The sequence below is a fragment of the Nannospalax galili genome, unplaced genomic scaffold, assembly GCF_000622305.1.
Source record: "Nannospalax galili isolate Female #2095 unplaced genomic scaffold, S.galili_v1.0 scaffold467, whole genome shotgun sequence".
Classification (NCBI taxonomy): domain Eukaryota; kingdom Metazoa; phylum Chordata; class Mammalia; order Rodentia; family Spalacidae; genus Nannospalax; species Nannospalax galili.
This window is the reverse complement of record NW_008357490.1, coordinates 1,164,056-1,178,398: the sequence shown is the minus strand read 5'-3', so window position 1 is coordinate 1,178,398 and position 14,343 is coordinate 1,164,056. Positions and strand designations below refer to the sequence as shown.

The window sequence follows — 14,343 nt, the reverse complement described above, 5'->3', positions numbered from 1 at the left end:
AATGCAACTCCACGTTTACCTTCCGACTATGGCAAGTGTAGCTGGTTTTATATTCGAAAAAGTTAGTTCCAAGTGTCTCACCCAAGAAATCGCACTCCCAAAGCTCCTAGGCGTGTGGCACCGCGACAACGATGACTGACTCCGCCAAGAGCCTCTGTCTAACCAACTAGAGAACCTCTTTAACTGCTGGCAGCTGAGAGGAGGCGAACCACACCAAATCTCGCGATACTTGGAACGGTCGCGGACCTTCCTGCTACTGCCCACAGGGGAAAGAGTTGCAGAAAGATCGCTAGGGCGGAGCCCCCCCATCTTCTCGCGAGATTCCGGGAGTTGGCGGCTGGGAGCCCGTTCTCGCGGGATTTCCCGAAAGAGGGAGGGCAGCGGAGGTGGGTGCTTGAGGCTGGGCAGATTCGGCGAGGAAGACATAGGGTCCGTGTGCCCTGCTGTTTGAAGTCTGGCTCCGCACAGGGCGGGGCGGACGCTGCGGCCCCTGCCCCGCTTAGTCCCGGCGCTCCGGGAGGCCGATGGTGGGCGGGCGGCGCGGTGCTGGCCACACTCTGCCCCCGTGCCCTGGTCGCTGCCCTTCGCCGCCGGCCGTGGGCTGAGAGCCGCGGGGTTGCCAGGCTCCTCTCCTTGACCGGATGGATGCCTCTGTCCCGCAGCCCCGCGCCGAGTCAGCCCGCAAAGGTATGAGCTCCGAGCTCGCGCCTCTGCGCTCACCTGTGCTCAGGGCACTTCCGGTTGAGGTGTTCGCCGGCTCCTAGGAGTGACACCTGCACTTGGGAAGCCCTTCCTGGCTGGGACCGCTTTGTGATTCAGTGTATGACCCTGGGCTCAGACTGCCCGTGGATTTAGTGCTGTCCCCAAGTTACTTACTGAGCAGTTGGCGGGTTTTGCGATTAAATGAGACGTATACAAGCGACTCCACTTTTGACTTAGCGTTCAGTAAATGTTACCTATTTTTTTCCTTTGCCTTTTTATACACCAGTTATTATCCAATACTAGAAGCTTGTTAAGTAGATGAACAACAGTTGGGCTATTTCAGTTGACTTATGTTACACAAAGAACTTAATACACGGTGTAGTAAGGCACTATCCAGCCTCTAGTAGTTACCGAGGGTTTATGAGGAAGGCGTGCTTATCTGCTACAAGTCATCAGAGATACCTTCTTGCTCTTTGCTTCCGTTAATAATAGTGATTGATATAACAGATTTTTTAGAAAAAGTATTGTGTGTGCTGGCGTACATGTGCCACGCAGGTGGAGGGCAGAGGACAGGTTGGAGTCAGTTCTCTCCTTCCACTATGTGGTTGCAGGGATCCAACTCCGGTCATCAGGTTTAGGGGCCAGTTGACGCCCTTTCCCTGAGCCATCCCACATGACCTAATATAATATAGCACATTTACCAGCTATTGAGTGTTGTGTGCCCAGGAATATGTTGGTTAACTTGCCTTTCCTTTAAGGGAGGCATCAATCTCTTGAAATAAAGGGAATTCAGTGCTAAATCTCAGGGTGAGCAACAGATCTTGAACTCTTAGGGTTAAGAATAGATATAATAATTCAAGACCCACAGATAATGTCTGTAGGAGCCTGCCAGGTAAATGCAAAATAGATGAATCTTGTGAGTGGAGATTGTGGTAAATGGAATGCTACTTCATCAGTTGAATCTAGTGAGTCAGTCACTTGGGTATTTAGGGAAAGAGTGCTGCTGAAAAGAACAAAAAGCTCAAGGGGTCTTAGGTGGGAGCATGCTGTCATGCTGGAAGAAGCCTAGCAAGCAGACTGCTTTGGTATGAAAAAGGGAGCGAGGGACTCAGATCATGAGGAACATTAGCCTTCGTCCCACCATTCAACAGGAAATCCTCCGGGTTTAGCATTTTTAACCCCCAGTAGTTAGCTAATCATCTCTGGCTTGAACTTAATTTTGTACTGGAAATTATTCAAACCCAGGAACTACAAAGGTACCCATAAAAGGTCCTTCAGCTGTTTCCCCCAGGGAGTGCCAGGTGAGATAACTTACTTAGACTCCCCAGTACTTACATCCTGTAGCACTCTTCTCTTCTTCCAATGTAGGTTGCTATGGTAAAACAGACTCACTAAGTTAGTGGGTGTGATGGCTTTACTTTCAAGGAGGAATTGGTGAAGAATATCATGAGTTGTTTTGCTTAAGACAGTAGACACCTGTCATTGTAATATTGAGTATTATGAAGCTCTGACTAGAGCTTATCTGGAAGACCCTAGGAAACTATTTATGGTCTGTGGTGTCAGTGATAGATGTTAGAAAATAATTACCAGTGCTCTTATGGTTGTAATCATGTATTTCTTGAATTCTTGCCATGAGGAATTCCATTTGGAAAATTGTTTTTATTTACCTTACTCTTATTTGGTGCCTTCTGAATGTATTTAATAGTATATTCTAGAGATATTCCTTTCCCATTCGTAATGCTAAATCTTCAGAATAGAAAATCAAATAGATGGTTGTACAGTTAGCAAAGAATAAGTTTGTATGTATACAGATAAGACTCATCAGACCTTACAAAGGACTCTTAGAACTCATCTCTTAACAATTTTAAGTATTCAGCACCCAGAAGGGAAAGCTGTGACATCATTGTAGTTAAACTGGGTTCCCTTGGCTAGCTGTATACCACTGATTTAGAAGCAGCAATACCAACAGTGAGAGCACCTGTCTCTAGAGAAAGGAGGTGGAATAACCATAAAAAGGGCGGATAAAACCACGAAAGAATTGCTGTCCAGGGGATTTCAGCTGACTCATTACTCTATTTCTGTTGCTTGACATGTAGTGATAACGTGTATACTGTTCATGGGCCAGCAAGAACATGTCAGTCAGTAGATCTCAACCCTGGTTGTACATCAGGATCAATTTTAAATTCAGTAATAACAACCAAACAGTGAAATGAAGTGTCACTAAGGGGTGGTGTCCAAGCAATATATTTTTTTAAACTCCAGGGTAGATAATAACACACAGCCAGCATAAGAGCCACAGGAAAGAAATTATACTGTTTATTTTAGACCATATAATATATTTTAGAAAGATACCTATGCATATAAATATAATCCATTTTGTTTCAGTTATTTGGTAAAGATACCATAAAAATGTTCTCAGTGGGTAAATGAAGTGTTACTTTGTAAGCTTTTTGAAAATTCCATCTTCTTCTTTATTATAGACTGTTGGTATCCAGGAGAAAGATGTCTTGCTCCTTCTCCAGATAATAAAAAACTCTGTGAAGCAAGCATAAAGTATGTCACCGTGGATGAAAATGGGAAGCTCTTTGCAGTTGTCCTATATTCAGATTTTCAAGAAAAGAAAATACCTCTTAAAAAACTTCAAGAAGTAAGGTCAATTAAAGATTTCTCCAGGAATTTTATATTTGATGATGAAGATTTGGAAAAACCTTATTTCCCAGACCAAAAATTTCCATCATCTGTTAATGCTTTTAAATTATCTGAAGATGGACACTCTATTCCGTATACTATTAATAGGTACTTGAGAGATTACCAAAGGGAAGGAGCCCAGTTTCTCTATGGACACTACATCCAAGGAAGAGGGTGTATTCTTGGTGATGATATGGGACTTGGAAAAACAGTACAGGTATTTATATTAATTACAACTAAAATTCAGGTATTTATATTAATTACAACTAAAATTCAATGAGATCATCAAATTATGTACAAGAGTGAACGCCTCATGCAAATCTCTACTACCACATGTTAGGATAAATTTTGTGTTTTTGGCTTACAAACTAGACAGTAAAGTTTCAAAATTGAGGACAGTGACTTTTTTTAAATAAGTGTCTTAATATATAGTATTTATGGGCTAATATTTTTCTTAATTTTTATTTATGGAGAAAATGCCAGGTACAATATAAAAAGTTAATTAGTCTCTAGAAACCCAACCCTTTGAAAGCAGAAGAAATGTCCCAGAATTTTAAAGACCAAATTGTGCTTTTGGTTTGATCTGCTGTGCAGTTCCGATTTTAGGAATACAGCTTTGTAAAGATTAGTGAGCTAGATTTCCTTTCAAAATCGAGTATGGTTCTGAGTACTTTATGTCTTTTTATGTCCTGTGAAATGAAAGAAATGAGGAATGTGGCCACCTCTTTTTTGTCCTGTGAGAAAGAGACAGTGTTTGGTACTTTGATTTGAACGTCTGATGCACTGTGTCCCAGCCTCTATTTGTTCTGTATGTCAGGAGCTGTCTGCATGTGAGGAAAGATAGCGTACAAAAACATTTGCTTGACAGAGTTTAGAAAGGAATGCCTGTGAAAACAACTCTTTCTCAAAATGGCATTTCAGTTTTGAAATACAGGTTTTAGCCTTTTACTATTCTAAAGGTGGCAGATTGAAATTTTTATTTTTATTTTTTCCTTTATAAGCAGTCTTATAAGTACCCCACAATAAAGCATCTTTTGATTATTTTTAGTCTTTGAGATTAGTTTTATAACCTTCATTGTAAATTTATCATTGATCTGTGACTTCAGAGTCTGATAGACCTGTCCTCTGCCGGTGGAGTGTAGTAGAGCAGGCCAGACCTTCTCCAAATAGCCACATTCTCTTTGCCGATGACAAACTGTTTCTGAAATGTCCTTGTTTGTCATTGTAGCTTTTGACAGATTTAGAAATAGTGTCGAAGTGGTAGCATTGGCAGCCCTGCCCATGAACTACCCCTGTGGTTCTTCACACCCTCCCTTTTCTGCCTGCCTTTTGGATATTGACAGATTATTGTAGCATTACTTTAATTCTGTTTCAGGCTAAGACATAGTCATGGTTTTAATTTGCCTGTCCATTTAGGGTGTGTTCTCAACTACAGTCAAGGTAATTTATAATTTGATCTTTAAAATTTAGTGTTTTTCAAATTTTTTATTTTGTGTGAGTGTATTGCTTGCATGTATGTAAGTGTACCCATGTCGTGTAATGCCCCCAGAAGTTAGAAGAAGGCATAGAATCCCCTGGAACTGGAGTTAGGATGGTTGTTAGCTGCCATGTGGGTGCCTGGAATTGAACCCAGGTCCTCTGTAAGAGCAGCCGGTGCTCTTAATTGCTGAACCATCTCTCTAGCTCCAAATTTATTTTTATGATAGCCTTTCAAAGGTCTGCAATTCTTTATTTTAAAATTTTCATTGTTTTTTTGAGAATTTCATACGATGTATTTGATCATACTCATACCCCCATCCCCAGCCCCACCTTACTACTACCTCCCTCCCTGGCTCCATGTCCTTTATTTATTTTTTTTTAAAGGCCTCTTGGGTATAATTTATTTTCCCCAAATCTTCTCAGCACAAGGACTTAAACTTGACTCCTGGCCTCTTCATTTAATTAAGAATTTTGCTACTTCTAGATTGTTCTCAAATATCTGAACTCAGGACTTGGGAAATAAGTGGGAAAGTAGTTGGGAAGCCAAGATGGTGGAGCCAAGCTAGTCTGGCTGCCCATACACACCGGTAGGGCAGAGCCAGCCTCGTAGCTGGCACACACCAGTGGAGCCTCAGGCCTGGCCTACCATGTGTGCACTAGTGGGGTTGAGGTGCACAGCAGGTGGAGGTGGGGTAGAGGGGCACTGGCATGGTCACCCACTGTACACCAATGGGGCGGACTCAAGCTGGGCCATACAGCCCACATGCAATAGCAGGGTGGGAGCTAAACTGACTGGCCGGCCTACCCACATGCTTTGGAGGCACCCATGGTCAGGCTGACCATCAACATCACCCTGGTGTCAAGACCTGCTGCAGGCCACAACAATCTTAGAAATATGAGAAGTTGACAGATTTCAGAAAATAAACTAGAGGACACTGGTGTAAAGCTGTCATATGAAGCTGTGTGAAACTTCCTGTCTACCACACAGAGAATCTTGGATTGGAGACCTGTGAAGTAATGGCTGCCTGCTGTGAGCACCTAGCTTCTGCTTTTACCCACAGTAAAATCCTGTAGGGAATCAAGCTGTTGGAGAATACATTGGTCCACAGTGGGGTCATTGTGCTGAGTGAGGCCCGGAAACAGCCAAAGTATAACTTGCAAAATGTTCATTTCTGACCACTGAATAAAAGAGAAATCCCTACTTGACATTCCTAAGTAGTGTGTAAGAGAAACAGAATTAAGAGTAAAAATCCCATTCTAAGAAACCTGGGCATATTCTGACCCAAAACCACATCCAAAGGGAAGGGAGTGGGCCCTTACTTTGGCGCACCTGATTGTAAGAACTATATCCATCACTGATACTCTAATGAAATATGATTTCTGAGGCACCCAGCTCAGATGCGTTATGTAAGATGGATGACATTTTTCCTTTGCTAATAGAAGACACAACGTAGGAGGTAGGGGTGAGGGGTGAGGTGGGGGAGGAGGTCTGAATATAATCAAAATTCATTATATGAAATATTTGAATCAATAAAATTTCTCTTTAAAAAAGAAATTCAGTAAATTTAAACAGTTACATTTTTAATGCAAAACATAAATAACTTTAAGCTTAACTGACTAAAATACTTAAAACTTTGGTCTTTTATAAAAGCAGTAAGTGCTCTCTAACTCTGAGCCATCTCTTCAGCTCCTGATTCAGTCTTTTTTATCTGACATTAGTTATATCAATATTTTTATTTGGTTTCTTGGTGCATTTTCAATCTTTTCCATTTATTTATTATTATTTTCATTTGGGTTTTTGAGACAAGGTCTCTGTAGCCCCAGCTGGCATGGAACTCACTGTGTAGACCAGGCTGGCCTCAGTCTCATAGAGACTGACCTGCCTTTGCCTCCTGAGTGCTGGGATTAAAGATGAGTACCACCATTCCTCTTCTCTGTCTTTGCTTTCATTTGCTTTCATTGTCATTGCATCTGACAATCCTTGTCTTTTACCAGATTTTTTTATTACAGTGGTTAAGAGCACTGGCTACTCTTACAGAGGACCTGGATTCGATTTCTAGCATGCACATGATGAGTAACAATTGTTCATAATTCTATTTCCAGGGGAATTCAGTGCTCTCTTCTGACCTCTGGCACAACATGGATGCACACACATGCAGGCAGTACACTCATACACACAAATTTTATTTCTCTGTGTGTGTGTCTGTGTATGCATGCAGGTGGGTCGGAAGACAACTTAGAAGAGTTGGTTCTCTCCTCCCATGTGGGTGTCAGGAAACAAACTCAGATTGTCAGACTTGGCAAGAAGCCCCCTTTCCCATGAGCCATCTTGCTGGCCCAGTCTTTGCCCTTTTATTTAGAGCACTCAATCTGTATACATGTAATATGCTTCTAAAATATTTGGCTATAAAGCTGTTGTTTTGCTATTTGTTTTATGTCATAGCTTTTTTGCCTTTTGGTTAGATTGTATTATATTATCTTCTATATCTTCCACTTATTAAGTAGTTATACATTCCTTTAGGGTTTTTTTGGGGGGGGTTGGTTTTTTTTTTTCCTCCTCCTTCTTTGTTGTTGTTTGTTTTTTGCTAGTGGTTACCCTAGAGTTCATAACAGATGTCTTTGACTTAGCAAGATGTAACATACATAATGCTTTTCTTTTCTCCTGGACAATACAAGGACTTTAGAGTACTGTAAATGTGCTGCCTCTGACTTGATAAGATTGTTATTGTAGCTTCTAATTCTCATTAATTGATGCCAGCACAATACTTTCTTACTGTTTCATTATGGCAGTGTACCTTTTTTGCCTACATATTTGTCGTTTTCCTTGTTCTTACTTTTTGCCCGTGTCATTGATCTTCTATCTAGAATCATCTCCTTGTATCTACAGTGTCCTTTAGTTATCATTATTGTTACTATTATTTGGATTTTTTTTGAGATAGGGTATCTCTGTAGTCTCAGCTGGACTGGAACTCAATATGTAGACCAGGCTGGCTTTGATCTCACAGAGATCCACCTGCCTCTGCCTCCCGAGTGCTGGGTTTAAAGGCATGTGCCACCACAGCCAGTGTTAATATTTTTAGTGTATCTCTTTTAGTGATGAATGGTAGTTTTGGTTGTCTGAAAATATCTTCACTTTACATTCTTGAATATTTACTGGATATAAAAATTAGATTGTTGGCCGGGCGTGGTGGCACATGCCTGTAATCCCAGTACTTGGGAGGCAGAGGCAGGCGGATCTTTGTGAGTTCGAGGCCAGCCTGGTCTACATAGTGAGTTCCAGGACAGCTGGGGCTACAGGGAGACCCTGTTTCAAAAAAACCAAAAGAAAAAAGAAAAATCTAGATTGTTTATTTTCTTTATTACCTTGAAAATATTCTATTTTGTAGTGTCTGTGTTGTTTTTTGTTATTTTTATTTAATCACTGCTGTTTTGTAGGTACTCTGTTCTTGTTTCCTCAAGTCACTTTAAAGATTATTTTTGTGTCTCAGTTTTGGTATGTGAAGCACCTACTTGTATATTTTTGTTAGCTTTTTAAATTTTGGTGGGGGTGGGTAATTGGTATTCTTAGTTACTGAATTTATGGCTTAAGTTTCTTTTTATTTTTATTTTATGTGCATAACTGTATTGCCTGCATGTATGTAACTGCACCCATGTAGTGCAGTGCCCACAGAGGTCAGAAGAAGGCATCTGATTTACCTGGAACTGGAGTTACAGACAGTTGTTAAGTCATCGTGTGGGTGCTGGGAACAGAACCCAGGTCCTCTGTAAGAACAGCCAGTGCTCTTAACTGCTGAGCCATCTCTCTAGTCCCTTTTTTAATTTTTAAAACATCAATTTTTATTTCTTCAAATGTCTCACTACCTTTCTTTTTCGTTTGCCCTTTGGGATTCAGATAATAGGTATGTACATATTAAAAAATATTTTGTAATTCCAACACTTGGCAGGCTTGAAGCAGGAGGATTGCTGTAAGTTTGAGGTCACCCTGCGTGGATTTGAAGTGATTTCTAGGCCAGACTGGGCTAGAGTGAGCCTCTTTTTTAGCCCCCTCCTTGCTTCCTTTTCTCTGAATTTCTAATTATTGTCTAAGTTTTCTTTAGGTTTTAATATTTCTATAATTTCTTTTTTAAGGTAATGATTGGCTGCCCCTCCAATATGGATACCTACCTCATACACGTTCTCCCCAAGTCTTTAAAATAACCTTGCTAATATTATTTTTGCTCTTTTTTACAAATAGTGTTCAAGGCAGTTAGCTGCCTTGCCCAAGTACACATAGCTGCCAAACAAGCAGAGCTAAAATTCAAACCAACACCTAATTAATCAAATATTTCTTGGTGTTTGTTGTGTGAGGTTATGTGTCCTTTTTCTCTTCTTTTTGTCCTCATTTTTGAAGAATATTTTTATTCACAATGGTATGTATATAGATGAATTATATTAACTCATCTTAAAATAACATTCGATTTACAAGGCAAATATTTCCTCCTTGAAGGAATTTACTGTCTACAAGGAAAGAAAAATATATAATGTTTATTCTAATAGAGGCTATGAAGAGATAGTTTCTATGGGTAGAAACAAATAGGCAGTATCTCAACTGATGCAATAAGGAAAGAATTCACTGAATAGGCAGAACTTTGCCTAGAAGAGTTGGCAGTGTGAAAAAATTTTAAATTGTTCAAAGGTAGTATTTTTTTTATTTTTATTTTTATTTTTGGTCTTTTTGAGACAGGGTCTCCGTGTAGCCCCAGCTGTCCTGGAACTCACTATGTAGACCAGGCTGACCTTGAACTCACAGAGATCTGCCTGCCTCTGCCTCCCCAGCGCTGGGATTAAAGGCATGTGCCACCATGCCCAGCAAAGGTAGTATTTTTATACATCCCTGTTACTACAAAGAAAGTCAGTACTAATTCTGTGTTACATTTCCCCTCACAAATCCCTGTATGTCATTTGCCACATATATAGTGGGCAGTCACGTACATAGTGGTATTTTTCAGTGTCTTGATGTGTGCATGGCAATTGAAAAAGCCCCTTTTTCTCCAGGTTATTTCATTTCTGGCTGCAGTTTTACATAAAAAGGGAACTCGTGAAGATATTGAAAACAACATGCCAGAGTTTTTATTAAGAAGAATGAAAAAGGAACCGCATTGTATAGCCAAAAAGGTAAAGTATCTCGATATAGTCAGCTCAAAGATGGTTGCAAAGGCAGGGAGTCATTTAAACACTATGCAATATAGTATACATTTTAAAACAAGAATTTAAAGGTCTTAAAATATTTATTTTATAGGATGACATTTTGAAAAGTTGCCAGTTTCATCCATTTAATAAAGTTACATCTCAGAATCACAAATATAATTTCAGCTAAAACTTGAGGGTTTCAGTCTTTTACTGTATTTACATGTTTTAATTTGATTTATTTGTTAAACTTCATGAATGTTTCTGTAAAGTTCATTCAAGACTTCATTGTTTCGTTTTTAATTTATGTAAGAATGAAAGGAAGCAGTTACAGATACTGGTAACAAAGGTGTGCCATTTATATTTAAGGTTGAAATATATATGTGAAATATATATATATATGGGTTGAAATGTATATATAATATGAGACTACCTATACAAGGAAGTTGAAATGAGAAAGACTAGATTTATGCATATCTTTGCATCTGCCCTTCTGACAATGAATGGTATTCATTAATGTGTTTATAAATTTTTTATAAAAACGAGACTTTTCCCATCCAAGTACTAATCAGCCCTGACTCTGCTTAGTTTTCAAGGTCAGACAAGATGGGTCATGCTCAGGGTAGAATATCCATAAACAAAATAAGAGACTTCTAATGAGTCAAATGAAAAAATGATTATATGTCTTGTATATGTTTATGTCTTCATACATATGGGTGTGCACATGTGTTTGCAGATGCACCTGCACAAGTGTGCATATTTATGGGGCCAGAAGTCAGAGTCACATGTCTTCTTTAACCACTACTATCCACATTTTGAAGGCAGGGTCCCTTACTGAACCTGGAATTCATTTATCGAGATAAATTGGCTAGCCAATAGGCCCCAGGGATCCTCCTGTTTACATCTCCCCAGCACTAGAATTATAGGTGCACTCTGCCACCCAGCTTTTTTAAAATGTGGGTGCTGGGGATTGAATTCAGGTCCACAGGTTTGTACAACAGGCACTTTACTAGCTGAGCCATCTCTCAGGTACCTTATACATTTTTTATATTGTCCTCAGTATCCAGGAAATTGGATAGCAATGAAGGTGGAGTGATTTTGATAAAAAATCATTTTATTAATATAATGAACTACTTTGTTGAAGTTCTTTTATACAGCCCTTACACACGATTGCTAAGTACAAGTTTACTCTTATCTAAGATCCATTTATGTAAATTTTTGAGAAGTATTGATTTAAGTATTCCATTTATTCTTTAAATTCTCTTACTATTTTTAATAGCATTAATGCATATTGAGTGTCAGATTCAGTTGGATCCTGAAGAGCATGATGAATCATAATGTATTGATTACAGAAGAGGTCTAAGTCTTACTTTAGCCTTAGCTTCAGGTCTGTGGTTCTAAAGGGCTCTACAGAACTTATATATCTCATTATATGCCACTTGTGACAATTAGACTAGGGAGAAAAAGAAAGGGAAAAAAGTACTATTTTTAAATGGAAGTATAATTATATTCAAAATGTTTTAGAAAGAGCAAGAATGGAAAAAGAGAAAAGTATTCCTAAAATGTGATAATAGTTGCCTCAGTTTACACTAATGCCTTCCTTTATTTTTCCTTTTCTTTCATCACGTGTGCATGCATACATATTTAAATTTGTTGCCACAGTATACATTGCTGTTAATCTGTCTTCTTTAGCTATGATTTTATTCACCTGTGTTTAAACTTGTATCCTAATAAATTCCATTAATGCTATGACTATTCCTTGAGTATGACTTTAATTCTATTCCTGTTTTGATAAGTAATGTTTTCACTAATTGTTTCTAAATTGTCTGTGACTCCAATTTTGTTCTTCTTTACCCAAGTATTATTTAAAAGACAAGTTAAAAAATTTCCAGATGATAGTATTGGGGTAAAGAGTGATATAATGTTTTCTTTGTAAAGAAATTTTTGATGCTCTGATATTGCATATTATATAGTCTGTTTTAAAATATAGACTTGTTTTCTATATTGTTTGTTATTATGGCCACATAGTTTTGTGTTTTCTATTTAGTCAAGCTTACTGATTGCACTGTAGAGTTTTAATAATTGAGGCAAGATAGAAAGACGGAAAATTAAATGGACATGGGTAGGGTTGATGATTATTGTTTCCTTCTGGCAGTTTGCATAATACCTTCCAATACTATGGACACTAGCCAGTAGAGATGAGTCTCTGAAGTCAGCACCTGCTTGATTTCTCCTTGTTTGTTCTACAGCTTATTTATGTAGTGTTTTCAACAATAGGGTTTTACCACCACATTCTGGTAACCAAGATCAGGGGCAATGGCCAGTATTATTTGAGGATCTATGAGCCCCCCAGTCAACAGCTTCTATAGGGGGAGTCCATTCCTGGCATTGAGATTATTTTTTTCTTAGCCTATAAAGGGGCAGTGTCCCACTGTTAAAGGGTAACTCCTTTTAATCTCTTTATAATGTATATGTCTGTACTTTATAAGTAAAGTTTCTATAGTGGTAGGTTTCCATATGGCTTTTTTCTACAGGCCTTGAGTGTTACTTATCCCTTCCCATACACCCTCCTCTGTCCTACCCTACTGTTCCCCACCTATTTTAACCCTTCTTACACTCTAATGTTCCCCTTTCCTTCTTCATATCTCTCCATTCTGCCACCCCTCCCAGTAAATCTTCCCACCCCATTCATGGCTTTTTATTAGTTCCTTCTCTGAATTTTCAGATTGAAACATGCATATCTAAGATTTCAAAGCTAGCATCCAGCAATGAGAGAAAATGTGACATTTGTCTTTCTGAGTCTGGGTTACTTCACTCAGGATGATTGTTTAGAGTTGTATCCATTTGCCTGAGAATTTCATAATTTTTTCTAAAGAACTGAATAATATTCCACTGTGTACTGGCCTGGCAAGATATGCCCATCAGTGCAATAGCGGCACAAATATTATGGGAGTAACCAGCCACTCTTTGATTGGATTTAAGATCTGCTTCATAGAGTAGATCCCATACCTGACATTGGCTAAGGAACCTGAGGCTAGACAGGTCATAGGACATAGGGAAGAACCTAATACTAGTTTTCTACTAAATGGTTATTGTTAAACTGACTCCTAATGACTTATTGTTATACTCATAGATTAATTAATGCATCTCTCAATTCTCACCAGCCAAGTTTCCTTATGAAGATGGTGATTAACACAGAAACCTACACCTGGTCAATGTACACAGAGCAAGAGGCTTCAGACTGCTTATCCCTTATAGGACACCTTTATCAAATTTCTGCCTCCCAAGGCTCAGGGACCATTGCAGAAGAGGGGGTGAAATGATTGTAAGAGCCAGACATGGTAGATAGCCACAAGGAAACAGTTTTTTCAGGCAACTGGTCAGTTACTCATATGAACAAACAGTAATGGTGACAGCATGCACAAGTCCCATGCAATCTCAGACTAGACAAAAATCCCTGGGAAAGTGGATAAGAAACCTCAACCCAACCTAAAGAAATTAGGGCAACTGGTGGCTGCTGGGAGGGGGAATCTTTCAAGGATGGGATTCTTGGCAGGTTAACAAGGCTCCAGTGGATAAACCCACACTGAAGGAAATTCTCCAATGAAGGGACACTAATTATATTCTATAGGGATATATGTATATAATAAATATTATATATATTATACTAGAGTACATTGAATTAGGTTGGGGCAGTAAGGAGAGGTGTGGATAGGGGAAGGGATGTAAATGCCTTAAATTATATTGTATGAAAATCACAATAGCCTTTGCATCCCTGTGTGACACAGCCACCAGCTTCCCGAGACCAGCATCTTTCTTGGGCCCTGCTCCCAGGCCAGCCCAGCCCCCAAATTCCTGGAGGGATTCAGACCTTAGGAGAAAGCCTAAGAGCATCTGATCCTCATCTGACTTGGGCCTCCGTGGGAACTCCTGAAGATGAAAGCAATTTGGCCACTCCAATATAAAAATCATAAGAATGAACCTGAAGCCTAGACTAGGCAGCCTTTCATGCCCAACAAGTAAACCACAAAGACACATAAAGTTAACAAAAAGAAGCAGACCTAAACTTGAAGGCTTGAGTCTCACACAAGAAAAAGAAACAACAAAAGAAATTCACATGTCAAAATCACAGAGAAAAAATAACAACATGAAAAACAAAAATAACATATCCTCACCAAATACCAATAGTCCTCTAGAAGAGTACAATGAGAACCGCCTAGAGATAATGCAGGACACGGAACTCAAAAGAACAATTATAAACATGATAAAAGAATTCAGTGAATTTAAAGAACACACAAACAAAGAAAT

At 39.2% G+C, this 14,343-nt stretch overlaps 1 protein-coding gene across 5 annotated transcripts in view; it reads left to right on the top strand.

The window, feature by feature from the left end:
• The first annotated feature begins 370 nt into the window (after positions 1–370).
• The window catches only part of Ercc6l2 (ERCC excision repair 6 like 2), a 131,293-nt gene continuing 117,320 nt past the window's right edge, over positions 371–14,343 (top strand). The window contains exons 1-3 of one of the 5 annotated variants that reach the window (XM_017794869.2): positions 371–687; positions 3,183–3,349; positions 9,904–10,023. In XM_017794869.2, coding sequence (XP_017650358.1) covers positions 642–687; positions 3,183–3,349; positions 9,904–10,023 — 333 coding nt within the window. In that variant the 5' untranslated portion in view covers positions 371–641. Of the gene's footprint in view, positions 688–3,182; positions 3,608–3,704; positions 3,726–9,903; positions 10,024–14,343 lie in introns of those variants that run through there. The other 4 variants (XM_008855120.3, XM_029557182.1, XM_029557183.1 and 1 more) reach the window with 4 other exon arrangements.